This window comes from Nyctibius grandis, chromosome 2, assembly GCF_013368605.1.
Source record: "Nyctibius grandis isolate bNycGra1 chromosome 2, bNycGra1.pri, whole genome shotgun sequence".
Taxonomy (NCBI): domain Eukaryota; kingdom Metazoa; phylum Chordata; class Aves; order Nyctibiiformes; family Nyctibiidae; genus Nyctibius; species Nyctibius grandis.
Window position 1 is genome coordinate 4171400 of NC_090659.1, and position 27371 is coordinate 4198770.

General features: G+C 37.6%; 1 protein-coding gene across 2 annotated transcripts in view; it reads left to right on the forward strand.

Annotated features, from left to right (window-relative positions):
• Nucleotides 1–27371, forward strand: part of EPHA6 (EPH receptor A6) — a 524520-nt gene that overhangs the window by 434321 nt on the left and 62828 nt on the right. For both annotated transcript variants that reach the window (XM_068395269.1, XM_068395270.1), the window contains 2 exons: nucleotides 3884–4006; nucleotides 20651–20712. In XM_068395269.1, coding sequence (XP_068251370.1) covers nucleotides 3884–4006; nucleotides 20651–20712 — 185 coding nt within the window. The remainder of the gene's footprint in view (nucleotides 1–3883; nucleotides 4007–20650; nucleotides 20713–27371) is intronic.

Sequence of the window (27371 nt, forward strand, 5' to 3'; positions counted from 1 at the left end):
GTGTGTAAATTAATGTATGTGCTTTGGAGCTGAACTAAGCATGAGTATTTCCTTTCCCCAGCTATCTACTCTTGCCCGTCTGCTCTGTGTGATAATACGCCAGTTTAGGATGCTATACCAGTGATTTCCCTATCAAATTCTACCATTTGTGGGATGATATTCCCCCTGGAACAACAGATGAAGGAGGAAGGCAGGCTAATTGATTCAGCACTCCTCCACTGCCTCTGAGCACAGGCTCTTAGCTGTAATAATTGTGAAACAGAAGAATTTACGCTGAGTTATAAACTAGTATCAGAGAACTCAGTAAATGGTGGATACTTCATGAACTGTCAGCTTCTGTCAGTTTTACTGTTTCAATACACTTTTCTAACTAATATCTGTAACTAATGTAGTTTCCCATGTGAAGGTGGCATGATGTTCATAGTGTATAACTATGGAAGGGGGAGAGGTTGGGTTTTTTTCTTTATAAAACCATGCCTGTAAGCTGCTAAATAACAGCTGTGTTTCAGTGCATTCAGGAATCATGGCTTAATATTCATGTCTCCTTTTCCCAGTTTAGAACTAGTAAGACCTTATACTAAAAACTCTTCCCATCAGTGTAACTCCACCCACTGCTAAAAATAATGACTGTTAATTTTTACAGGAAACGACAAAATGGATGTAAAGCACTGTGTGCTTTCAGAAGAAAGCTGGTTAGCTAAAGAAATAATATCCTAGTGTCTTGCAAGTGTCCAGTGTGGTTGCTTTAAAGAGATTGTTTAAATTAAGCATTAAGATTTCTATCGCTAACATACACCTCTAAAAAATTAATATTGCTTTTGCAATTCAGAGTGTAAAACAGCAGGATATAAAGCAGCAGGCACATTTTTGGTGGACTTTTTCTTTAGGTAAGCGTGATTCCAATTTGGAAAAAGAAGAAAGACTACATCTGCATTGTCCAATTAAAAGAAAACCAAACATGTTCAGATAGAAGGAAATGCAATTCTTTTCATTGATTTCCACACAGAAGTTTATAATATTTCTGAGAAATATTTCTGAGCTGGTGTTTTGTCTTTAATAGCATGCTCCCACCTCCCCTCTTCTTTGTTGTGTTAGCAGAGAGCTTTCTCCCTTTCTGTCTTGAACACAATTTTTTTGTTGCAGATTTTCTTTCAAATATGTCATGAATGTTTATGCAAACAAGTAAAAATTTGAGTAGAGCTTCTAAGTTACTGTAAATGTCCAAAGCTCTTATCAGACCTCTGTCCTTCTGGTGGCAGTTGATGGGGCTTATGGGAATTAACTTTCTTTCCCAACTACCTGCAATGATAGTCAACTTCCACATATATAGTCAGGTAATAGAGTCTCACCTTGTGCAGGTGATAACACCAAAAGCACCCATTTGTTCATTCTGGGGCATCTGCTATATTTTAATTTAGGACCATGCACGGTTTAACATGAATGAACTTTCAACCTGTCTTTTGTCTGCATTTTTATGTTGCTGGATACTGATCAGGGCTGAATGTTACCAACCTTGTCCTTTTCAGAAGCTGTTTGTGGATTTCTAGAAGAGACTAAATGAGTACTTGTTTGTGTAACTTTGTATTCTACTCAATCAGAGACATTTTTAAGGTGACAGTGGACTGTTTGGATGGGGTTCAGTTGCCTAAAATGGCACTAAATGCTTACTCTTAGATACCCAACTGCTGCTTTGCCTCTTGCTGTCACTCTCAGAGTACAAATCTCCTGCAGATCTTGCCATGTCTGCCACTCAAATGTGAATGTCTCAGATTTTCTAGTCTCTCAAATGACACAAAGCATTTATGCTTAAACAACTGAATCCTACCTGTTTCAGTGAGAGAAAAACATTACTTATATGTATTCCTTTAGTTATTTGCTGCATATAAAGCCTCAACAATTTTAGCACTTGAGCTCTCTTCTTAGTATTCACAGATTGTATTGCTCCAGAATTTGCTGCTCCTTGGTTTTATTTCTGAATATGTACAATAAGTGAAATAAATTTGGTTTTGTCTCCATTACTTTCTATAACAAAGTAACTTCTTGTAATACTACTAGGAAACTTAAGTTATTTGCCATTTAACATCATTTAATGTAGGAAAATGTCAATGGTGAAGCTCAAGCTGTTTGGCTTTTCTGAAGGTCTGTACATATGGCGTGTGACTCACCGTGGGTGTACTTTATGGTTGGTATAATTCATATTTTGAAACAGAGAAGCGAAGTTTATTTGGGAAGTTTTTGTATGTTCATTATTTAGCCTTCATGTTTTAAGATGCTGTTTAGTACCAAACATCTTGGAGTTTATGGAACAGTTTTCCATTTTAAAATTTAATTTCTGTGTATTGCATTCTGGACTCTCTATCCATGATCACTTCTGAAAATATTTTTAAATGAAAGCTATGGAGTTTGGAAACACTTTGACAAGACTGCCAACATTAGGCTTTTCTGGAGCGGCCAGAAGGAAAACTTTGATACCTTGTCTTTAACCATCAGATATAAAAATACTGCATCCAGAACACTAATTAATTCTTTTTCCACAGACTGCAGGAGGTCTAATAACAAATTTAAACAGCAAGTGAGGAATGTATTGAGGAGAAATAATAGAACTCTTTCTTGAAAATACAAGAGAAAAATTCAAAGCTCTCTTAGGCTACTTTAAGTTCAGCAAATACATATGTGCGTTTTGAGGCTAAATTTTCATCACTACATTTTTATTAGTTAAAAAAAATCCCAACTGTTGCATAAATTTTAAGAGGGCCATTTATTTTTCTCATTGTATATAAATATTAAGATGTTTTCTATCTCTTAAAAGAACAACAATGAAATACCTGCAAGATTATGAAAACAAACTTACCATTGCCTAAATTTTTGGATGGATGCTTGCTTGATGTACTTGCAAAAACACACAAATTATTCTGATTGTCAGTTTAAATTTATTGCAAGATGGGAGAATCTTGACTGTGCTTTTAAGCAAGATGTGTAGAGCTCTCATTTCAGATCCATCTTTGATCCTGGCATTCACTGAGCACTAACATATGAGCTCACTGAAATGATGCCTCTAGATCTCTGTACCTATGCTGAAAGCTGAAACAGTGGATCAAATGATAAAGAGTCCTTATTTATCATCACTATAACAGATATGTCACAAGTACTTATTTTAAAAGTGGTTGATGAGATAATCTCTGTTTCCAGAAATAAAACTGTACATTTAGGCAATGAGAAGAACATAGAGTTTCTTCTGTCGAAAGCGTAAAATGTGTAAAACGTCTGATGAGAGCAAAGCAGAAAGGGGCTGTGTCTATACTCCTGGCATTTGCCTGCATCAATATATTGACAGGTGTTGGTAGATGCAATAGAAGCTCTGACTGCTGTAGCTGCCCTGACACAGAAGTCGGTAATGTAGCTGCAAATTCTGGTTCCCCTTCTCCCCTTGCCCGACATGACTTTTGTCAGGTGGTCTGTCAGGTGGCTTTAAAATACCAATATAAAACACAGCTTTGCTGGTACAGCTTCACCTCTACTGGTCTGTGATTTGTATACAAAACTGTAAAATGCCTCTATGATAGAGTCATTTGGAATGCATTATGAATATTCAATAGGTGTAATTTCCCTTTAAAATATCAAATTATTCCATTCCTCCTAGAAGTGATGGAATTCTCCATTTGCAAAGTATGCAGAAAACAACTTCTTTCTGGTTAAAGCTGTGTAATATATGACTTGGTTAAAAAGCAAACAAAGACTTTTAACTGCTTTTTATAAGATCTGCTCTAGTGCAACCACTGTTAACTTTGCAGAGATTTGGTTATTCTTTCTGTAAACAGTCAACTTCTTTTATTAGCCAAAAAACAACTCGTTTGATTAACGATCATTTTTATCTCTTTGAAAGGATCCTTTCCGACCATTGGGGTGAAGTCTCTTTCGAGATTCCTGAGGGCGGGATTTTTAAATAGCATCCTGGCCTCACATCCAGTGTCAGGGGGTGGATCTTTACCCCCCAGCATTTCCTCTGGTAGGTATTCCAACCTATTCCCCCACATCGAATTTCCCCTTCACCATTTGCCCCATCTCTCCACACATCGTAGGGAAACAAACTTTGGTATTGGTCAGACAGGGAGACTAGATGTTCCTTCCAATAAAAAGCCAGATTGAAAGGAAATGGAAAAGATAAATTACTTTTCAGGACCTAGCCATTTTCCTGAATCAATGTATAAGGGAAATTGTGAGAGAAACTGATCTGTAGTTAAGTGGTGAACCTAAATTTTGGAAGAGAAGGCCTGGTATCCTCTAATCGTGCACTTTGTGAAGCATACCTGTGTGCACCAGGGAAACATAACTTTAAAAATGCCTCCATAAAATCCCAGATTTTATGTGACTCTGACTCTTCCCTAAAAATTTACATTTCCGTGTTAAAATGTGGAAGCAAAACAATTTTGGAAAGGCAAAATTTAATTAGGTACTATGATAGTATGATACAGTGTTTAAATCCTTTGTATGCTTCTGCAGTTGCAACTTGTATCTCATGAAAACCAGTTTAACTTTTTTTAATAACTTTCTTCACAATTTGAACTACTATAATGCTCTTAAAATGAGTGAGAAAAGCCCATTGCTTGTGATCCCAGCCCGGTATTCTGCACTGCCTCTGGCGAGGTCCCAAGCAGAGGGGGACCCCAGAGGGTTGGTGTAAGGTTGTTTGTAGGCTAAGAATGAGAACACCGTGCCAGGTGAATGGGCTGCTATCAGATACTGGGCTGAAACAGGGAAGAAGGACAGGTCAGAGGCACCCTTTCCCAGAAAGGCAATATGTATAATCCATTCTCTTCTGGAGCCATTAAACACCATCTTCCACCAAAGCTAACAAATGGAGAATAAATACATGTATCTTAATTATACTTGAAACTGAATCAAAGTTCTGTTCTATTCCTTTCCAAACTACATATTTCTGTAGGGAGAAAATTGAGAAATTACATAATGTTATTCAATTGCTATACAAAAGAAACTGTTCTACTTCTCTATGTCCCATTTTATCTATTGCAATAATTGTAGGCCTCATTAATACAAGATGATCCTTACTTTTTTTTTTTAAGTGCTATTATTTCTTTGTTTACTTTCTTTGAATAGAAGCTTCTCAGCAACTTCGATGTCTTTTCTTATGACTGTTTGGATGTCTTTTCTCAACAGTTTGTAAAATACTTTCTATATTATTTTCTCCCTGGGATATCTCAGAGTGTTTAATAAATAACCCTTAGGCTATTTTGGCAGTCAGCATGACAATGAGTTTGGTATCTGTAACCAAACAACTGTGGAAGAGGAAATACTTCAGGCTCCATAAAATTCTCTGTTTTGAACAGTTATGTATAGCATATCACTGATTCTGTTAGATTACAAATGGCTTAACTGCACTCATGAACTGGCTTCTCGCCTGTGTACCTACCTACAAGTTTATTTTATAAGGTACTCAGGACTGTTGTTTTCTGGGTGTTTGTAAAGCTCTTTATCACATTTTTGGACTTAATTCTTAAATCTTAAAACTCTTAAATGTGGTTTGTTTAATAAAAATGGTTCATAATTTCTTGCTATTAAATGTGTTTTACTAAGAATTCTGATTTAATCTGGTGAAATAGTCAAAACAGGGAAAAATAGAAATGCAGCTACATGATGTGCAACATATACCCTAGCAAGGTAATGGAAATAAATATTATTGTTTGATCATGTCAACAACAACCAAAAAAATGAGCCAAGCAGCAACCCCACAAAAAGGGAGAGACTGACCACCTTCTGGAAAGTGAGGATTGTCAGGTAGTTGAAAGCCAATGAAAAATTGTGATAAATCCAATGGACAAGATGTGTTCCTTTGAGAAAGAGCATATGTGGGGTCGAGGTGGCATGAAATGGTGCAGTGCGAGTTCGAAATTGCTGTTAACAAATTTACTTTAACAATCTTATCTGTAGTGCTGCTATTTAACTCTTCCTTTTTTACTTTATCATATTTGTATTTACATTAAGCACAGTCTTAATTCTGAATTGCCTCTCTTTGTTTCAGAGGTGACCAGAGGATGTCATTTCCATTTCATGATAACTTTCTAAGTGTACACGTGAGAAAACCAGCTTTGCTGTACACGTGAGAAAAAAACCACACACTTACTGCATTTTTTGCCAAAAAAAAAAAATCTGTTGAAGGGAGTACTGCTCTGGGATGTGAGAGACTCAGAACTGAATCTCTTACTGTGCATGAATCAGTGGAAAATACAAGTTCATCCTTGAATGCTTAATCACTTTAGTACAAACAGAGAAGGGACATACCCTTTGTTCCTTTGTATCAAAAAACACTGCACTAAACACCTGACCTTTTTTCTGAGTATTGCTTTACTAAGGAATAAAGACACCCAAGGCAACAATGCTCCAAGAAGGTATTTAAGCAGTGATATCTGTGTTATCATGACAGCCTCTGGCTGTTAGAACAGCAATAGGCAGGCAAAATCAACTGACCATTGCAGTCTTGATGTCTCCGAGGCTTACCCTCTCTCATTAAAAGTGAGAGGATTTTTCTGTGTTGGTACTGGGGGGAAGCATGCTCAATTGCTGCCTTTGATAGTGCAGTGACCCCACCTCCATTATCTGAGGTGTTGGTCTCATATTGGACAGTAGCTTTCATAAGCCTAACAGAAGTACTTAACGTTTAATAACTTTGCTGAATTATAACCTAATCGCTTCACATATACCTTATGTGTAAGATTTTAGTGAATTTAACTACATGGAAGGCTTAAAAAGCCTGCATTATTCTGCCATTAGGGTCATTGGGAACAAAGATAATGAGATGATATTTACCAAACCCTTTAATTCAAGCTAAGTGGCAGATTTACTGCAAAACAGTCAGAAAATTTATTCCTTACTAAAGACAGAATGCTTTTACATCTTTTTTCTACAAAATTCCCCACAGATGTTTTAAGTGAAACACAGAACTGAACTGGAAAGCCTGCTATAAATACGTATCTGGAAAACAGCTTGTCAGGGCAATGTAGCTGTTGGTTTCCTTTTTTCCATTTCTGCTTTTCACTCAATAGGTGGAGGGAGTGTATTTCTTTTACCATTGCACTGACAGCTGATGTTCAGTTTTGTGTAATTTGGTGTCTGCTTTTGCACTGTGCAGAGGTTCACTTATGTAAAAGGCATCCTCAATTAGCCAACTTAAAGATCAATTTATGCCGCTGGCAATGGGCATTACAGCTTTCTGCATAAGCAGATTGCCTCAGATGTAGGTGGTTTTTAAGCCTAGACATAACTATGCTAATGCAATAGTGCTTATATTTGATAGTTACATCAAAAGTCTGTCACTGCTATACAGCTATTTCACTAGCAGCGAAGCTTTCATCAGGCCTCCAAATATCAATCCTAGATTTTTACAAAAACAAGCCCACTTTCAGACAGTAGCTTCCTTTTGATTTAGCTGTCATTTATGTCACAAATTACTTAGTTTCTAGTTATCCCACCTGTTAGCAGTACAAATTCACGTGACTTAATTGATGTTGGTCTGTAATGACAGATGGGTTCACATAAGTAATAAGTACTTTTTCTCAAGTGATATCTTTGCGTATATTAAATAGAATTCTTAAATCACTTAGCAGTTTACACTCCTCACCATGCTTACACTGTGTGCTGGTTTTGCCTGGGATAGAGTTAATTTTCTTCATAGTAGCTTGTATCAGGCTTTGTTTTGGATTTGTGCTGAGAATAATGTTGATGACACACTGATGTTTTAGTTGTTGCTGATCAATGCTTACATTAAGCAAAGGACTTTTTCAGTTTCTCATCCCACCCCTGTCCTCCCAGCTTCTTCTCTACAAGAAGCTGGGAGGGACACAGCTGGGACAGCTGACCCAAACTGGCCAAAGGGGTATTCCATACCATAGGACATCTTGCTCAGTATATAAACTAGGGGGAGTTGTCCAGGAGGGGCAATTGCTGCTTGGGGACTGGCTGGGCATCAGTCAGCAGGTGCTGAGCAGTTGCATGGTGCATCACTTGTTTTCATAGAATCATAGAATCATAGAATGGTTTGAGTTGGAAAGGACCTTAAAGATCATCTAGTTCCAACCCCCCTGCCATGGGTAGGGACACCTTCCACTAGACCAGGTTGCTCAAAGCCTCATCCAATCTGGCCTTAAACACTGCCAGGGTTTTATTTTCTCTCCCTTTTTATTATCTCCCTTTTCATACAATTATTATTACTACTAGTTTTGTTTTATTTTATTTTATTTTATTTTATTTCAATTATTAAACTGTACTTATCTCAGCCCATGAGTTTTACTTTTTTTTTTATTCTCCTCCCCATCCCACCAGGGTGGGGGGGAAGAGTGAGCAAGCGGCTGTGTGGTGCTGGGATTAAACCACGACACACTGGCAAAAGCTATGGAAGCTTACCCCTTCCTTCATAATTACACATACACACACACACATATATATGCATGTTGTGAAAAAAACAAATAACTAAATTGCCAGTGCTGCATCTATTTCTTCAAATTCCAGCTCTTCCAAACTAAGTACAGCATTTGCTGCATTTGGGGGAAATTCTTAGCTTACTACTCTTGCTGTGTATTGGCAGCTCTTGATTTCAGTCACGTGTAAAGGATTTGTTACATAAATGCATACCTATATTGCCTGGAGAAGTTACGGATAGAAAAAATTATGGTATGCTGCTGTCTTTGAAGAGTGTCAGACAGATTGTTAAGCTTGCTGAGTTGGAAAGGAAGGGAGGAAAAGCAAATACCTTTCCTACTGTTTCTTTCAAGCTAAACTCCTTTCCTGAGTTTTTCCTGTTGACAGGAACAACTAGAGATGGGTGTCAGGCTATGAGAAACTATGGAAAAGTTCCTATTAAGTGAACCTTCCAGACTCCCTTCATATTGTTCAGCATTCAAAATACATTAGCAGGAGAGAGGGAAAAAAAACAGCAAAATGATTTTTTCCATACACACCTTTCTATGAACATCAGTGCTGTGATTTGCTTGTGAATCCTCTGATCTCCCCATGTAGTCAGCACCTGGATCATTGCCCCCTATTTCATTCACAGAGCACCTCTCTGAAGCTTCTGTGAAAGTATCTTGATGTGTCTTTTTTAATGAAGTATGAGCATCAGTTATTTCCTACCACTTATTTTGCAAGCATTAATTATCCAGCTCTTTTACATTTTACAAAAATGGAAGCAAAGAAATTAGGCTTGATAAAACAATCCACCCCTGGGAACCTCAAAAAATATATTCTATGCAAGAAATGAGGATGCACTTGCTCTCCAGAAACTTAGAAGTGATACAGGACAGCTTGCTCACTGCTGTCTTGGACTAGGTAATGACAGGACTCCTCCTCCACATAAAGTACATTATACAGAGGCTGTCCCCTTTTCAGTGTTTTACTGCCTGGTTGTCTGTGACTGTTTGTCTAACATACATTGTAATGTTCACATTTCGTACAGGGAGCTTCTCAAAAAAACTCAGACATAACTGTAGAATACTAAGACATGATTATCAGTTTTCTTTTCACCAGAATTAGTATTTTATTACAATTTCCAAGTGCACCTGAGCGAGCCTATTATTCTTGATATTGTATAAACTGACAATTGAAAGCAAATGGTATTGACAGACCCTTATTGAACAAAATTACTCAACAAGAACCATCAAGGAGCAAACTCAACTATAATTATGGTACTCCAATAATGAGAAAAGTAACTTGTATTTTTTTCAGTTAATGCATTTTTCCCTACTCTGGATTCCAGCACCTAAACTGCTGTATTTGTTGTTAAATGAAAATTGCTAATTCTTTCTCGGTGACTGACAAATTGATTCTTTTATTGCATATGCATTTTCTAGGATATCTGAGCCAAACGGCTCTTTCAGTTCATTCTTTCCAGCCTCAGTGCTATTTCACTGGCATGTCTAGCCTATAAACCCTACAGCTAATACATAATGGCGTGTGTTTTCTGAGGATAGAAGCTCAAATGTACATGGACTTTCCCATTAGGCAGGCAGGGAGTACTTCAGAACCAAAATATGGATGAGCAGTAAGTAACATGAATAGTGAGAGAAACTATTTTTGTGCTGGTCCATTAGGGTTTAGCTTGAACTGTAGAACTGGGATTAAGTTCTGAGTGTAGGACGTGATTAAAGGAGGTCTTCATTCTCCACCCTTGCTAAATAGCTTATTTCATGCTCAGATGGTCATCATAAACAATTCCAAACATTTTAGCCCTAGAAGTTCAGAAAAGTTTATTTGCATGTGTGGTCATTTTTACATAATATACACTACTATTGCATATTTTTAAAGTTCTAACCACAGAAAATGTGGTAATTTATTGTAACAAGTGTGTGAATTGAGGCAAGTTGCTGCTCATTACTAACAGAAGCAGAAAGATAGGAAGAGGAGAGCTGGAGGAGCCTGATGGACACACACAGAAATGTATTTTTCTAAATAAGCCCCACACAGTTATTCTTTCTTTCAAGATGAAAGGACAAAGAAATCCGAACTCCCTTTTTAGCCTAGCAGTAAGGCATTGGATGTGAAAGCAGATTCAGAATTGTTTGACTTTTTGTGTGGTGGGAGACGGAGGCAATAGTTAACTTGAATAATATTTAGGGGTTTTTTGGTCTGTTTTAGGTAGCAAGCCAGTGTAGCTTTCCCAAATTCAACTTGATGAAGTACCATTCCCAGGCCCAAATACTGTGTATGGGAAATAATCTGCCTAACTCTGGATTTTACATACTAGTATTTAACAAGCCTGTTTAGGTGCCTTATACAGTTGGTCAAGACTAGACAGTTCTGGGCAGACTCACATGACCTGTCTGTGGTGCATAGTTATGAAAATTTGACTCCTTCCCTTGAAATGCGTTTTTCTTTCTCAGAAAAAATATATATATTGCTAGCTATGGAGATGTTTCCACAGTTACGGGAGTTAAGTTATGGGAGATGAATGCTTTTGGTTTTCTTCTTCATATGTCAATGAGTTTCCATATTTTTCTTATTTCTTCAAGATGTATATGCTTGTCTAAAAACCTCTGCATCTAAATTTTGCTGCTTGACCCATTTTCATTGTAACTCTTGGCTTTTGTTCATGATGAAAATCAGAGTTGAAGGGAGAGCATCATTTATTTGTTGGAGCCCTGATGTGTGATATTTTGTTTTCTTAATTTTGGATTTAGCAACTCACGCGTTAGAACCAAAGCTTCCTTTGTAGATTTTGGAAGCCTCAGGAGTATTGATATGTGGCCTTCACTGATTCTTGAAATGAGAAATGATGCCTTTCTCATGTGTAGAAAGCAGCAAGATACTCATAAACAATGAAGGAGGAGGTGGTGGCTCATCAGTTTTGTATAGCTTAGAAATAGAAAGCTTATGTAGACCAAAGGGAAACAGGAGCAAAACGCATGTGCTCAAATAGTAAATCGAAAAATACATAAAGGGTATTCTAAAGTGCAAGACATGTCAGAGTCTTATAAAGATCACAATCAGGCATAGTAATGAATAATCAAGACCCTGACATTTCAGAATAGGATTAAAATAATTCCTTAACCATGTCATTATACTTAGGAAAGCACAAAAAAATATGTTTTACTGTAACCTTATGTATGCAATTTTTTTATTTTGATCGTGTTAAAATTTCTATTGCAGCTTACAGCTTCTAAATATAACACACTTATGATAACAGGTAAATTCACAATAGATATCAAATAAGCTTTGTTTGTTATGTCCCATAAGTACCTGTTATGTATCATGGCATACTGAATATTGATTAAGTGCAGAAGCCTCTGATACACAGACTTAATTTTGTTTGAATTCCTTTACATGCTCTCGGGTCAATAGGGCAAGTGATCCTTGATGCCATCAGACTCTGTGGACTAATTTTGAACCAAAGAACATCCCTTGCTCTTTCCACAAGAGGCTGAAGAGTGGTATAAACATTGAAAATGTTAAGAGTAACTTAAGAGTGAAATGTCATTAGATTAAGCAAAATATGACGAAATTCAGTTACAGAAAAAGTGAGGTGAATTGTTTTGGTTAATCTAACTGGGCAAAACTGAATCTGAACAGAATGTTATTTATTATGGGGTTTTTTTAATTGTTCTTTGCTTCAGTGCTAATGTGAAAGTGCTGGAATTTTTAGGGTTCTAAGTCAAATTTCAAGCAATATAAATCTTATGCCTGAATCAGGTCTATGAAAAGCTTACTTTTTTTTCCCCCCAGAACATAATTAAATTAAAACTGAGCGGCCAAATTTTTTGTGGCTGGTCATTAACAAATTACCTATTCTTGCAAAGAAACTAGTCTACATTCTCCCTCTCACTTATACACTGATAAAGGCTGCCTTTAATGCTGGGGTTTCTTGGTTTAAAATGGGATGATATAACCTAGTACTTGAGATAGGATGGTCAAAAATGCAATCCTTGAGCTCTGTTCATTGTTCTGACTTATGATTTTGTCATCTCTTAACACCTCTTTCACATCAGTATAAGGTGGTCCTTATAAGGCATGGAGATGACAGAATGGTTCCAGGGTGCATGACCAAGATTTTGATGCAAACATCAGCTGTTGTAATGATCTGTGGAAGTTGTTGGGCAACTGCCACAATTCACATTATTTTTTAAGGTACATCAGTTTATCCCAAGGGCCCATGCTGGCACCCTGCCTTCTAAGGATCAGGGGAACACGAAGACAATGCGAAGCCCTCTTTGTGCACACTTTTTGCAGGTACAGTGGTTCTCACAGCTTTTTCTTGCAGGCTGAGGACTTGAGTTTTGTGATACCTTGGCCACGTCACTTGACCTCATCTTCCCTTTTCACCATATATAGTGTGGATTTATCTGTTTATAGATTAGTACTTGAAAAATAGTGTAAGGCTCTCAAATGAGATGCATTAGATGTACTTAGAATAGTTCATGTGGCAGCTTTCAGAACTGGTCTACAAACACACCAGCTCTTGTTCCCCTCCATGTGTACTTCTGAATTCTAATAAGCCATCTCACCCTAATGATGAAGGTGTTTCTTTTTTATTTCTGTTTATAATATTCATGTAAACATAAGCAGCAGGAATAAAACTGAACTTTCTTCATCCATATTGTATTTGTAATGCTAATAAATACGTAGAAAGAGATAATACAGATAAACAGCCCAACAAATGGGAACTTAAATTCAAATTTTTTTCAAAGATATATGGCTGGAATGTATAAATGCAGAAAAAAAAAAACAAAATTTGGGGCAGGTATTGTATTTCTATGGTATAATTTTAGCCACTATTTCTCCCTCACCTACCCAGCCTCCAACTGGTGACAAGCAACTATTTCTTCTGGTTTTACCTTCTACTGCACTCCATTTGCTTCTCTCACAGAAAGCAAAGAATAAGAAAACAAATAATAATAATGGAAACAGCACAACTGCTTTCTCTTTACAGTTCTTTCCTCAAAACCTTCCAGAATATCTTTTGTAGGCATACTGGAGGACTGATGTGAATGAGAGGTTGTAGAAGCAGCATGCTGGAGGCTGCTAAAACTTCTGTTGTCCAAAGCATATTCTCCATGTGTCATGTGAGAAACGAGGAGAACTGTTTGCAGTGCTTGTTGCTGCAGGAGGGGAGGACCAGAGGATTCGAGAAGGTATTTTAGATGTACACATACAGACTTTTCCTGGCTTCCAGAACATACCAACAGGCATAAATTCTTGCCAGTGAGTTACAGGATAGTGAGTGGAAAAGTATTTAATATGAAATTACAGAAAAACAGCTCAGAGAACAATATTTTCAGCTTGTGTTGGTACAATAAATCTTCAGGTAGCAGTGACAGCTATATGGCCATAGTTTACTAAAAAATAGTAGCTTATGCTCATTCATGTATTTTGTATTTTTATGAATTGATCCTGCAAAGGTGCCTTCCCTTGACTAAACTAACTCAACTAATGAAGAACAGTATATAGATACAGGAGAATAGAAAGAGCACTAACAGCAAGATAAGTAGGCTATATCTATGTGATTTCCTCTAACAGCAGGATGTGTATATGTTAATGCTATCCTGTTTGCAAACTCTGGCTTCTGAAGTCTCAAGAGGGGTGTTGGAACTGCAACCTCTATTTTTCGTGGCTGCTTGGAACACAGGTCTTAGGGACCTTCTGTAATATAAGTCAGTAATGCGAGTGGGATGGCTTGCAGCAAAATTCCCATTGGCTTCATGTGTATTGACTGGGCTAACAATGCAAAACCCGTCACAATTTTTTTCAATTGCTTTTTGCATAATCATTAGTTTTCTTTCTTTCTTTTTTCCTCCATTGGTTTTGTGTTATGGAAAAATATAATTTTTTTTGTTCGCTGAAATGAGTTCTCCTCTGATGCATACAAATGCATCATTAGTAGCAGGAGTGAGGAAGCTGCAGTGCCATGGCAAGTGGTTCTCCTATTTGAAGCAATATGGGAACCAAAAGCAGAACATGGCTTTGGAGTGAAAAAAATGCCTGATAAGGAGGTGATTTTCTGAGACACATGGGTTCTGACCTGCAGAAGTCGTGGAGCAATATTTTATTATATGAATTAGAGAACAGATTCCAACCTTTGCTGTTTCAAGTGGAAGAATAAATATCCTGTGTTTCTGTTAATAGATCTATTCCCATAATGGGTATTAAAGATTTCATTCTAAGTAAAGACTGTAGAAATGAACGTGTGCTAACTGTATTCTTTTTGAAGGATTAATCTTACATAAAAAATTCATTAAAGTGGGCTTTGCTGCATTATTTAAAATGACAACAGGAGACAACAAGCTGAGTGTTTTGTCATTGATATGACACTTCAAATTCTCCTCCTTATTCATCACTCTACCACTCAATTAAATTACACACTATCAAAATCTTGTGTTTGGAAAGAAAATAGAACTAAAAATATATATGATGTGAGTTTTAAATGTAATTGATATTTTACATTATTCTGAAATGTATGGCTTTCCTTTTTCTTTTTTGCATTTCTGCTTATTAAAAAAATGTCAAGCAGATTGATCAATGGAAAATAAAAAATTGCAGCATATTCTGAGGTGGCATGACATAAATACAGATTGTCATTTATGCTGGTTTTATTTGAATGGCATTGCAGTACAGATGGGTGGGAGAATTCCAGTGAAGAACTTTCTTAGGGAAGAAAACCCACCTTGTTGATACCAGTCAGCCTCTTGTCACAAGGTAGTAGTTGCATCAAAACAATGAATAACCCCCACACCTTCTACAGATTAATTTAAGTTCTGAGTAATTAAATTCATGTCCTTTTCCTGCACCATGCCAAGCACCGATACTTCTCTCGTGTGTTCAGTCTGGCTTTCTGAGGTGATGGGAGTCTGAAATGGATCTGCCAGAGCCAGAGGTTCTCCATGTGCAAGGAGGGGAAGTTGCTTTAGCCAATATCCCACACTCGTGTTTGGAGTTGGGTATTTATAGTTTCACAGAAAGTATGAAAACAGTGAATATGACTATGGTATCAGTATATGTCATGTATAAATATGATTATAATTTTATACTGTTATCTCATGTATGTAGTAAAATGATAAATTTGTTACACTAAGGTGCTGCAAATGCTAAACGTGATATACATAGTGTGTAAAATCCATATTTGGGGTTAAAACCTATTGCCTCAGAACACTATATAATTCCTCTACTTTAAAAGTCTATTTTCTCACAATACTCCCTACTCCAGCACTGCTAGGTACCTAAAACTGCTGCAAGAATGATTTGTTTGACTGATTTGATCATTGAATCCATCTTCAAACTTGTTTATATTTTGTCCTTCCCCAATTCAAACATGAAGTTGTGTGCTCTCCTCCAGCAGCATCTGCAGTTTTTAGCTCCTAAATGCTCTTGACCTCTGTCTTTTATTCCAAGTCCTCAGCCCAAGCTGACACCTTTTTCAGTGTCCTTTTTCCATGTCTTCTCTTATTGCAGATCTTGACTGTAAAATTAAGCTGGTTCTTCTTCAGATAGTTCTCCCGTGCCTACACCTGTACCTGTGTGAAAACACTCACCTGAATTGGTCAAGTCTTTAAACTAGAGTTTGGGTGTCCACCTATCTGGTGAGCTGCACCCATGCCCCAAAGGGGCCTTGTCATCAGTCCCTGGAGTGCCTTTTGGTGCATGCTCTCTTGCCGGTACAGAGTTCGCTGCGGCTACATGTGAGCTCTCACAGGTGCTCATGTAGCAGGCTCACACAGCGCTGGCACGGCTGTCTCTGTGCTGCAGCCCATGCCATCCTCCTGAGCCCTGAGTGCTTTCCCGACTCCCATCTGTATCACCTCCCACTGCTGTTTACCCTTATACTTGTTTCTTCAAGTAAAGATGTCCATGTTTTGTATGTGTAAGCAATCATAATTATAGGAAAATGATTCAATGCCTTTCAGAATTGCATTAGCCTACCCCATGATAAAATAATCAAAGATTGCTTCTCTCTCTCTGAGACTTCTCTGCTCCCCCTCCTTTTTTCATTCCTGTCCTTGTTTTGAGGATGAAGAATTCATCTTTCTTAGGACCATGAGAGCAACATGGATTTTCATCATCTAAGTAATAGTCGTCTTTTTTTTTTGTCTAGAGGCAAACATAATGCTAGTTTAAAAATCTCCTAGTATTATTTTTCAAAGTTGATTTTGTAGTTCTCTTTAAAGCAAAAGCAGTGTTCTGAGCTTGTACAGGGTTCAGCACAGACCTTAATCTTTTCTGGACTCAAATTGTACCACAGTATAAAGGATAACATCCGCTCTTTGCAGCTAAAAAGGAAACTAACATCAACTGATGTCATCCATAGCCTTTTGTCTTACCCAGAACTTTGTTCTATACATGCCCTGAGTTGGCTGCTGCACTCTGACCCTTAGTTAGGCATCCCAGATTGCGCTCTGTTTCATGTAGGGTATCAGAAGTAGAGCTGTGCTTTCAGAGTTTGCTTCATAGATCTGGAACTGATGGAGTACAACAGCCATACACATCAGGGTCTGTGTTTTTCACAGGGGACAGTCCAGTCTCTCCCACTGCCTGCCCTTGGGACTGGTAACTCAGTCTGTAGATTGAGATGCCCAGTGCTGGATTCTCCCATTGGATGTGTAAGAGTCAGCTGGTCATCCTCATGTCTCAGCCAGCTTCTCCAGAGCCGACTGCTAGTCCCATTCCTTCAACTATTTGTGAACTGGAGAGTCTGTTCATGCAATGCAAACACATGGTGGAATCACTTAAGTGTCTCTACAGGGTACTGAACTAGGGAAAAAAATACAATGTTGTGTATTGGTAACCAAACACAGCCTGGTTGGATATGCTATACTGACTAGATGGAGAGGGCCACTTGATTTTCTGAACTCGTTTTTCCTACCACACCTTTGAAAACAAGATGTGCCCTACCTTACATTTCCTGACACTTGATGTACTTACATTTGTAAAATGTTTAGAGATCCTTGTATGAAATTTGTAAACCTATAAAATTATTGGAAAATTGTTTGCTGGGAATAGAACCTGTGCTTTACCACTTTGATGATAAATGTACTCACTGGCGTCTGCTGTGTAGCAGAGTTTTTTACTATATCTTCAAGCAACCAAAACGATATCTGAGACATTTTTGATCTACAGGTACTCCAAAGACAAATACTATGCTGACTAAAAGTCTCACTGTATTTCCTGTCACAGTCCAGCTTGGAATACATAAATATCTTCAGTGATACATGAAACTTGCAGCCAAAATTGGATGGCTTTTATCAAATGCTGGCACACTAAAGAAGATTATTTGAGAAGCTAGTGTTAGGATCCACATTTAAGATTTTTGCTTAAGGTAATCAAGCAGTGGAGCTGGGTTCATTTTTGTGGTGTCTTGACACAATCTCGCATCACGTTCATTTGAGATTTAGGTAGGATGGACAGGGATAGAGACTGAGTCTATGGGAAGCTATCAGCCTAAATGACTAAATCTATTGTTCATTAAAATTACTGAATACTTAATGATATGCTGATCTTCCAATATACAGCGACCTGTTTAAAGACAAATGCTACTTATTTTGGTGTATTTATCAGATCATGCCATTCCTGTGCTATCATGTGGAAGAGCTGGTTTTGTGTTAAGGCATATAATTTCAAGTGATTAAAGGAACACATCGAGCAGTTTAGAAACTCATAAACATTATCCTGTGAAAAAATACTGAAATTTCTTTTTTAAACCCACAGATAAATGCATATAGATACATTTCGTAGTTACTTTAGCCTGGAAAAAATACTGTTGGTCTGAGCAAAATAAAGTACAGTTTGTTGGGGGTTTTTTGAAGGGGGGAATATTTTGTGAGAGAACGTAGAAGAATTAAAAGTTGCTTTTACAAAGTAAGTGTGAAAATAATTTGTGTTGAAGTATATGAATCTGAGGAGCATAAAAGATCTAACAAGAGCCTGTGAACCTCTAGAGGACCTTACAAAGTAGCTTACAGAAAGCACAGACCACCAAAGGATTACTAACAGGAAACTAAGGTTACTGTTTAGAAGCTCAATAGCTCCATTTGTCATTCCCTTCAAATGCAAATCTTCCATAAAGGTGTTTTAGTTGTTGATTTACCCAAAAGGAAAAATTTCTGGGTAATTTATGCCTGACCAATTATACCATCTGAAAGCCAGCTTTCCATCCTTATTTATTGCAAAATGCTGTTGTCTGCAACAATTTAGAAATTACTACTTGCTTGAGAGAGTTCTGCATATAGTAAGATCCTCTAGCATCAGGCTGCCATTTGTTCACTTCTCTAGATTATAGAATGTTCCTTCCACATGGAGATGTCAGCCCCTTGACGGTAAGCAAATGGTAAAGGTAAGGGAATCTAGGTCATTCTTGTGCTTCAAGCTAAAGAGACTAGGCTATACAACTAGTCATCATTAGCAAGCTGAAGTAAAGAAAACATTAATTTTTAAAATGTTGTGATCTCTAAGAGCTTAAACGTAATGTATCGTTTAAGCTTATAATGCAAAACCAGGGTATAACCAATGGATGCAGATGAATTTAAATTGATTTGATGGCAGATACACATCTGCAGCTGAGACCAAGCATTCAATTAAAAAAAAAAGAAGCTGGTAATTCTTCACACTTCAGAAAGGCTATCCAAAAAAGACTATTATGGCATCTGAGAATTTTCACACAGAAAAAAATGTACTACTGTGCCAACATTATGAAGCACTGTTTTATTCATTGAGGACCTAAGCATGAGGGTGAATACAGAAAGAACCCCAAATTTTATTGGAAGAAATGAGAGAATATTGAGAGGAACTCTAGAAAGACTAGACTAAACTATGTGAATGAGCATCACCAAGGTACTTGGAACTCCAAGTCAACATGCTGGGAAGGAACAGAGAAATGGCTCATTCACTTTTTTAAACTCAAGGTTAGCTGTAACAGCTCAGGAGAAATACCTGGCTGTGGCTCTACTGTATATTGTGAACAGTTTAATAAACACTTCCACTGTTAACCAAACTGAACAGAAAGTTAGCATGTACAGAAATGGACAATTGTGCTGGAACGATCATAATGCCCTTCTACGCTTTCTTACCCTGAACACTGTGTTGGTTTCTCATCCCCTTGTCCAAATAAAACATAAAAATTATTTGAGAGGCAGAGAAAAAAAAAAGTCATGAAAGAGGCTTCCTTTGAATTTGAAATGGGCAGAATTGTGGTGTCATCACCACTTGGCACACCCCGGTTTCACACAAACCCCGAAAGAGACAGGCATAATCAGGGAGAGAAAAGTTTGCCATTGTAAGACTTTTTACCTCCTTCCCAATCTTACTAATATACTTATTCGTTACATTAGTTTTGCATGTATTAGAATGGCTCTTTTTTAATATTAACAATTCTAAAAAACTTCTTACTGCGTAGCCTGATTAGCATGCTAATTGGGCCTCTCCTGTCAAGCACTTCTAGAGTGGTAGGTTATTCCTGGGTATCAGCAGTGAAATGGTATTTAGTTAAGTACCCAATTTAAAAGTTTTGTCTTCAGATGTGGATATTCTTTTAAGAACTAAATGTAATGTGTTATTTTACTTCAATTTGGATATGATCCCACCCTGGAACCATACAGGAAAGCTGTTCTTGTTGAGCAAAACTTTGATTTCAATAACATTGTGTGTATGTTATGTATGTACAAACATGTGAATTCAGTGTTTTGCTGGGTTATACACACCCAATACACAATCTAGGAGAGCTTTTTTGTGACATCCTTTTCTGTCTATCTGTATGCTACTAAATCATTAAGATATTTTTCTTTGAGAAGAACATAATGGCACTGAGTTTGTAATTTCTTGGACATGGCTTATATTTTTTTTGTCTTATCTCAAATATATTCAAAATTGTGACTCTGCAAGTGTTGCTATTTAGAAATAGCAGGCTCTTCTTTGGGCCTTTTTAAGGGGAGAATACACTGGAGTGAGCGATGCACATTCAGCTAATCCAGTGCCACAAAAAAAAAAAAAAAGGAAAAAAAAATATAATTCTTAGAGGATAACACAGGGAATTGTGTTTGTGATATAAATGAGGATTTTGAAAATAGGTAACATTTAACTACTGTGAGTAATCTGTACATAACAGTTGGAATTATAAAAGCCCCATAATATGTCTATAATGCTAATGTGTTTCTTTGCTGTTTTGCAGGCAGACCAGTAATGATTGTAGTAGAATACATGGAGAATGGATCCCTTGACTCCTTTCTGCGGGTGAGGTGCCATTTTCTGATGACATTTGAATAAGACGCCATTCTAGGTTAAGATTTTAAATCATCTATCGTAAATTAATTTCAACATAATGTTATTCATGGATTTTTAGGGAAGAATAGAAACATTTTCCCCAGGGTACATTTTTAAGGTACAGTGATACATTAGAGCATAGCTGAAAAAAAAAAAAGAAGATTTAAACTTTAGAATATAATCTATTTCTTCTACAAACATAGTTCCCATATTTAGCAAAATGTATTTCAAATAGTGTTTTTGTGAAGGAAAAGATAAATCGAAGCACGAATGCCTAGCCTTATGGAAGCAAATAATTTTTCTCAATCATCACCTTCAAAAATACTTTGTTATGATTTTTGTTGGTTGGTTTAGAATAGACTCAGTAATTGATTTATAATTATTTATGGTTACTTGCATTTAACAAATTGAATTAGAAAACAGTTCATGGGTGAAATGTCCTGGCATTAATTAACCCCCAAAGGTCACTAGTAAACATTAAAGAAGGGCTACAGAAAGCATAAATATGTTGGCACAATTGGATTTTCTTAGAAAAGTCAAAGGAAAGGATGATCCCCCTAAGCTAAACTTACCCTAAAATGGTCTCTTCATTAACAGAACCCCTTGCAATGCTCCGGAGGCCCGCTGACATAAGACCCTGTGTGAATAATTTGATTGTCAAGTATTTCAAATTTGTCTTAAAAAGTAAATGTCAATCCTCACTAGCCCGCTGCCTTGCCATTGCCATCTTGCAGGATGGTAAAGCTGGGGTTGTAGGCAAGGTTGGGGCTGGGGATCAGGGGACTGTGGTTTTGTGAACTTGTTTGAAAGGGTATCCCAAGTGCAAAGGAGAGGTGTTCAATGAGGAGCTGTGAAAATATTTGCAGGAAAATCTAGACAGTGATGATCAAGGATGATATGGTGGCAGGAAGAAGGAAGGGCTAAGAGAAGAGAGTGAATAAGCAGGAGGGAAAGAACAGCCAACACTTTAGAAAGAAGACTAAATCAGTGAGAGGGAGGGGAAGTCATACAGAGGGTACTTGTTTGACAGCAGGTCGAGAAAAGAGGTAGCCACAAGAAGAGAAGAGCATCTGGAACAGAGGGTACTGCCCTGAGAACACATCATAGCCGTTATCTTAGATATTTCTAGACATTGTTTCTCCCTTCCTTTTGCTTTTGATTATTCCATTGTATTTTTTCTCTAGCATTTCCCACTTCATAGACTCTCCCAAATAATTTTTTATTTTCCTTTGTCAAGACACATGACAGACATCTGCTATGTTGCCAGAAATACACCAGCACCACAGTTTCTGGTGAGAATTTGCTGATCTCTCAAAATCAAGTCATTGTTCTGGAGAGAGTTTGATATCATCAGGTTCTTAGAAACTGGGTAGGTTTTAAAAATCACCCCCCTTGCCTTTCTGGCTCATCTCTCTATCCATCTGCAGCAGACAGACTGCCGCTGGTTGGAGTACCTGGGGCTTCCCTGGTCTGTGATTTTTCAGCAGTGCCCCAGGAAGACTTGCCTGGGCCTGAAACTCTGCTCTGTGCACGTGCATGTGTGTGCGCGCATGTGTGTGCGTGTGTGCATGCAGAATTTCACAGAAGAGACTACAGCCAAATACTGAAATAATTCCTGAGAGAATTACCTTTCTCTGAATTGCTCTAGTACGATATCTATATTCCAGTTATTCTTCACATGCATATATTTATCAGAATAGTTACTACTTATTAGGATACTTTAATAGAAACTGACATCAGCAAAATTATTATGTTATTGTGAAGCAATACTTCTCACATTGCATCAGATATGTTTGTAGGCAAAACTGCTGGGGGGAAATGTGAGCTAATCATTTCTGCAGCTGGTTTCCATGTATATTATTTTACAGTTTCAATTCACACTTCTGATATGGTTTATTCTTCTAAAATGCTTTTTAAAAGGACTAATATTCAGCATCCCAAAGCACTGTAGATATATCATCAGCATTTCTGTTAATAATTAGCAGAGCAAATGGCTGCAAAGTAACCTATTTAAAAAGAAATCCATCTGCTTCACTAATAATAGTTGTTCCCCACAGATATTAGTCTACACCTTTAAAAGCTTTTGTGAGGATACAAAGAAGCAGAGAGGGTTTATCTTTAGCTATCCTAATGCAAAGTGTTCAGTGAATATAACAGTTCTTATGTGGTGAGATTTGGAAGGGCTTACAAGATAGTCTATCATCATTTAAAAGAATCACTTGTTACAGTGCAAAGTGTTCTTACAGAGATGGGGAAAAAATTCATTTCTCACCGTAAGAAATATTTCCCCCCATACCACAACCTGCAGAAATTAACCAGCACATCCCTCCAACCTGTCCTTCTCCAAAAGCCTGCAAAAATGGGTCAATCTTACAATTTCAAAGTGAAACTCTGTGATGAACCATGTGAGGGTATTCCAGAAGAAAGACTCCTCATGGAAGGCATTTGCCATGAACCTCCTCACAGCCTTGGTGGGATGTTAGCTTTCATGCCAGTATGAGTTGTGCAAGGATACATAAACAACTCCAAGTAAAATTCCCCTTGACCCCTTAACCCTAAAGTCTGAATAGCCTTTACATTCTTGCTTTACAGATAGGGAAATAAAGCACCGAGATGTTAAGTGATCTGCAAAGTATTGTGCACAAAGTGCATAGCAGAGAGTAATGAAATCAGTTCCCCTGAATTCCAGGCCAGCAGTTTACACTCATCCGTCATCTTATTTAGTGCTGTATTTTGGTTGCAGTTATGTGGCCAAGTCCCCAAACCAGTGCCTTACTTTCTGCTATTTGTATGAATTAAACAGCAAGCTCAGCTAGATAAAGTCTTCCCCACCCTTCAAAATATCCTGTATGCTGGCTGCTAACTTTAAGCTTTTGGGGAAAAAATTGGCATGCACTTGCAATATGAAGATGCTTCAGATATATTCTTAGTGGAAAAGCATCAACCTATTAGAACCAGTTCTGTAAGATGATGATAATTAATTACAGCAATTGTGCACAACCAGACATCCTAAATTGCTGGAGACACTTGACACTAAATTTTCCTCAGAAATCCTGCATTATTTTTGCAATTATATAAAACTCATTTCCATAAGATGAAGCTCCTATCTTTTTTCCTCATAGAAGATTGATGTATGTAAGTTAATCATACGAAAGTATACCTGAAATTTGCTGTCAAGGAAATGCTCATTTGACCAGAAATAAGGTATATGTGACTTCACTTCTGGTAACACTTGGAGAGATTTCTCTGAAAAAGGATGTGAGTTTCCAGCTTAGTATTTCCTCAGGGGCTAGAGGCTTTTTTTTTCAGTATTAGTCCAGCAGCTGCCAGATAGAACTAATCTGTGCCTGGAAAGAAAGTGGCTAATACTTCAGCTTGAGAATTGAGGAGATCCAGCTGCAATTTCCTATTACCAACTTCACACACAGACTTTGGATGGGACACATTATCTTTACATTCCAGTCACCTTCATATAATGAAGATCGTAGCAATCACTTATTCTGCAAACGTATGAGGAAAATAATAAACACACACGGAGTTGAAAGGGCAGCTATCTGTATTGATAGCAAGATGCACTCAGTAATTAGATAGGATAGTTGCAGTCAGATATGTTTGCTCAGGCTTGTTGATACAGAGTATAGAAGATACAAGAAGACAGACAAACAAGAGATGCATAACAGGAAAAAAAGCCTAAAGAACACAAAACCTTTTTAACAAGCAGTTTGCCACTGCTGTGGGCTTGAGGTGCCTGTTCTCTAAGCACAGCCATTACTAAGTAAACCACATGGATGTTGAATCACGGCTTGGTGATCTTGCAGTCTTCATACATAACACAAATGTAATTCCATTTTACTGAGGGAAAAATGGAGATGAGTGCCACGTTGCACCCAAGCCCAAGCAGCAGTTCGGAGGGTGATACAGTAATATAACCCAGGCCTGAATCCCAGTTTCAATCCATAGCTGTTTGTGCTGGACACCACAACATTTCCCTCAGTCTTGCCTGCCAGATGATTGCACTAATCCCTATAAAAGTCCTTTGCCCCGAGGTTGGTCCTTTCACCCTGGTATACCCTCCCTGGCTCAGCCCACTCTCTGAGTAGATGCCTCACAGACTTATGGAGCTATTAAGAGTTAAATCTCATCTACTGTTTTCACAGCTCTGTCTAAAGGGTCATTTTTGGCTAAAGTAATTGGATTTAGCATCACATAGACAGGAATGGGGTGATTAGGAGGCTAAGTGGCTTGTGTGTTTGGGGGGGGGCTACTGCTTCTTGGGGTCAGTTGCACAAAAAGTTACCTGGAGAGCATCTGCTGGCTCACCCTCCTCATGCATCATTCAGTATGGGCATGGATTTAAGCCACAGAAAAGGAACACAGTTAGAGTTGATTTTGGGGGATGTTTGTGGCTGGCTGCCTAGAATCATGAAAAATGAACCAAAAAACTATCACCAGAGTACTTTAACTTCTTTCAGGATTTTTCTGCAGCTGCAGACTATCAGTGTTTTATTCCTGCTTGGTGTCCAAAGTGTGCTAACCAATAGTCGACACAGTGAGGCAAGAACAAAAGATACAGCAGTATTAATCAGATGAGAACTCATGGTATTGCAGCATATTCTGTAGCAAGCCTGATACTAAAAATAATCTATCAATCAGCTGTATCCACTGCCCTGTATTTGCTCACCCTTCTTTATTAGGAAAGGAATGTGCACTCTCCGGGGATCAATGTGGGAAAGCAAGCTCCTCAGGGTTTGCAGCATTTTCCCTTAACTGTACCCTGAAGAGACAGATGTTTAGGTTTGAAAGATGCTCCAGTCTTGCCCAGTTTTGTGAACCTCTGAGCTGTAGGAGGAAGGGATTCATTTAGCTAATCACAGGGCTGCCTTGCTTTCTTCATTGTTACTATTTGCAATAGTAATGCACCTCTTCCTACCTAAAAACTTGCAACTCGTGTATTTCCTTTCACTTCTGAAAATTAAAATACTTGTTAAAAAAAAGTTAGATTTATTTACAGACATGCACAGTAGGTAAAAATGCTGTAAAATACATCTTGTTCTTCCAAAGAAAGTATTTTCTAAAGATTCTAGAAAAAATATGCTTAACTGCCTTAGAGCACTAACTGCAGCAGACTGTGCAGCAAATGAAACACTGGAATTCATCACCAAATTTTAATCCCTTGAGGCCTGTCTAGCAGAGGCTAAGATAAGTGTAAAAATGTGTGGAAAAAAAAAGTTACTAGCAGGAGAAAATATTATGATACATTGCTCTTTGATGCAGTAATCGTTATGAAGTTATTCTCAGAGCAGCTTTGCTATCAGGCTCACCCTTTTTTTTCAACTAGAGTTTAGATGCTGCAGCAGATACCTACATTTAGTGAGTTTGGGGGAAAGGGAGAAAAAAGAAAAATGAAGACTTGTAGAAAGTTCTACAAAACGACGTTGTAAAGTGTATGTTATATATCCATCTAACATGGCCTCGCTAGACAGTCAGCTTTGGGGAAAAGAGGCCAGATGGCCTTTCCTAAGTTTAACAGTTCCCATTATTATTTATCTGCATCCAGAGAGGCAACAACATTAGGGCTCATAACTAATACTCCTTCTTTTGCTTTCACACGCAGCATTCATGTGCACTTTTATCTATTGGAGGCATGTTCCTTTCCTGGTAGGATAAAGGTGGCATTTTGCTTTCAAAAATGACTCTGTGAAGAAGAAAACCTGCACTGGAGACTGCTGATACCAGTATTTTTTTTTCTGAACCAAAAAACAAATTAATTCAATTAGAAACTGAGTTTGAATGAATGCAATACCTTAATAGTGAAATTGTAAGCATCATGTATTTACGTGATCTAAGATTACACTGAGAATCTGTCACTGATGCTACAGAGCCAACATTTGTTCTCAAGCAATGTTTTGCCTTGTTAAAAGGAGGTAGAAAACAGTATTTCTGATGCTTCTGTGAGAAGTTCATTTAGAAATGCTGGATATTTTTAATCACTGTAGATAGTCTTCCTACTGAGCAACAAGAAATTTGTTACAAACTGTCTTGTATTTGAAGCCAAAAAGAATTCGATTGGTAATGTGCATAAAATGGATTTTCGGTGTGCTCTTTATCTTTGCAAATTTGTGGAGAATACATAAGAAACCAGGAGATCAAAACAGAGACAATGTCATCCGTATCTCTAAAAAGAACGGAAAAGAGAAGCCAAGAAATTACAGGCCAGTCAGCTTAATGTCAACTGCTGTAACATTTCTAGAACAAATTATCAAAAAAGTTTTTATAAGCACCTTAAAGATAACAGTGAGATAATTATGAGCCAACATGGATTTGTCAAGAACAAATTATGTCAGTCTGGTTTTCTTTTATAACAGGGTGCGGGCTTTGTGGATATGGGAGAAGCAGTTGATATCATAAATCTTGATCTTAGTAAGGCTTTAAAACTCTCTCACATGAGATCATTATGAGCAGCTAGAGAAATATGGTCTTGATGAAACTTCTATAGGTGGACACAGTACTGGCTACATACTCTATGGAGAGAATGGACTTTAGATGGAAAGATACATGAAATAGGGTTGTTCTCCAGTCTGTGTTTCCCCATATTTTCATTAACCTTCCGGATCCTGAGACTGGGACTA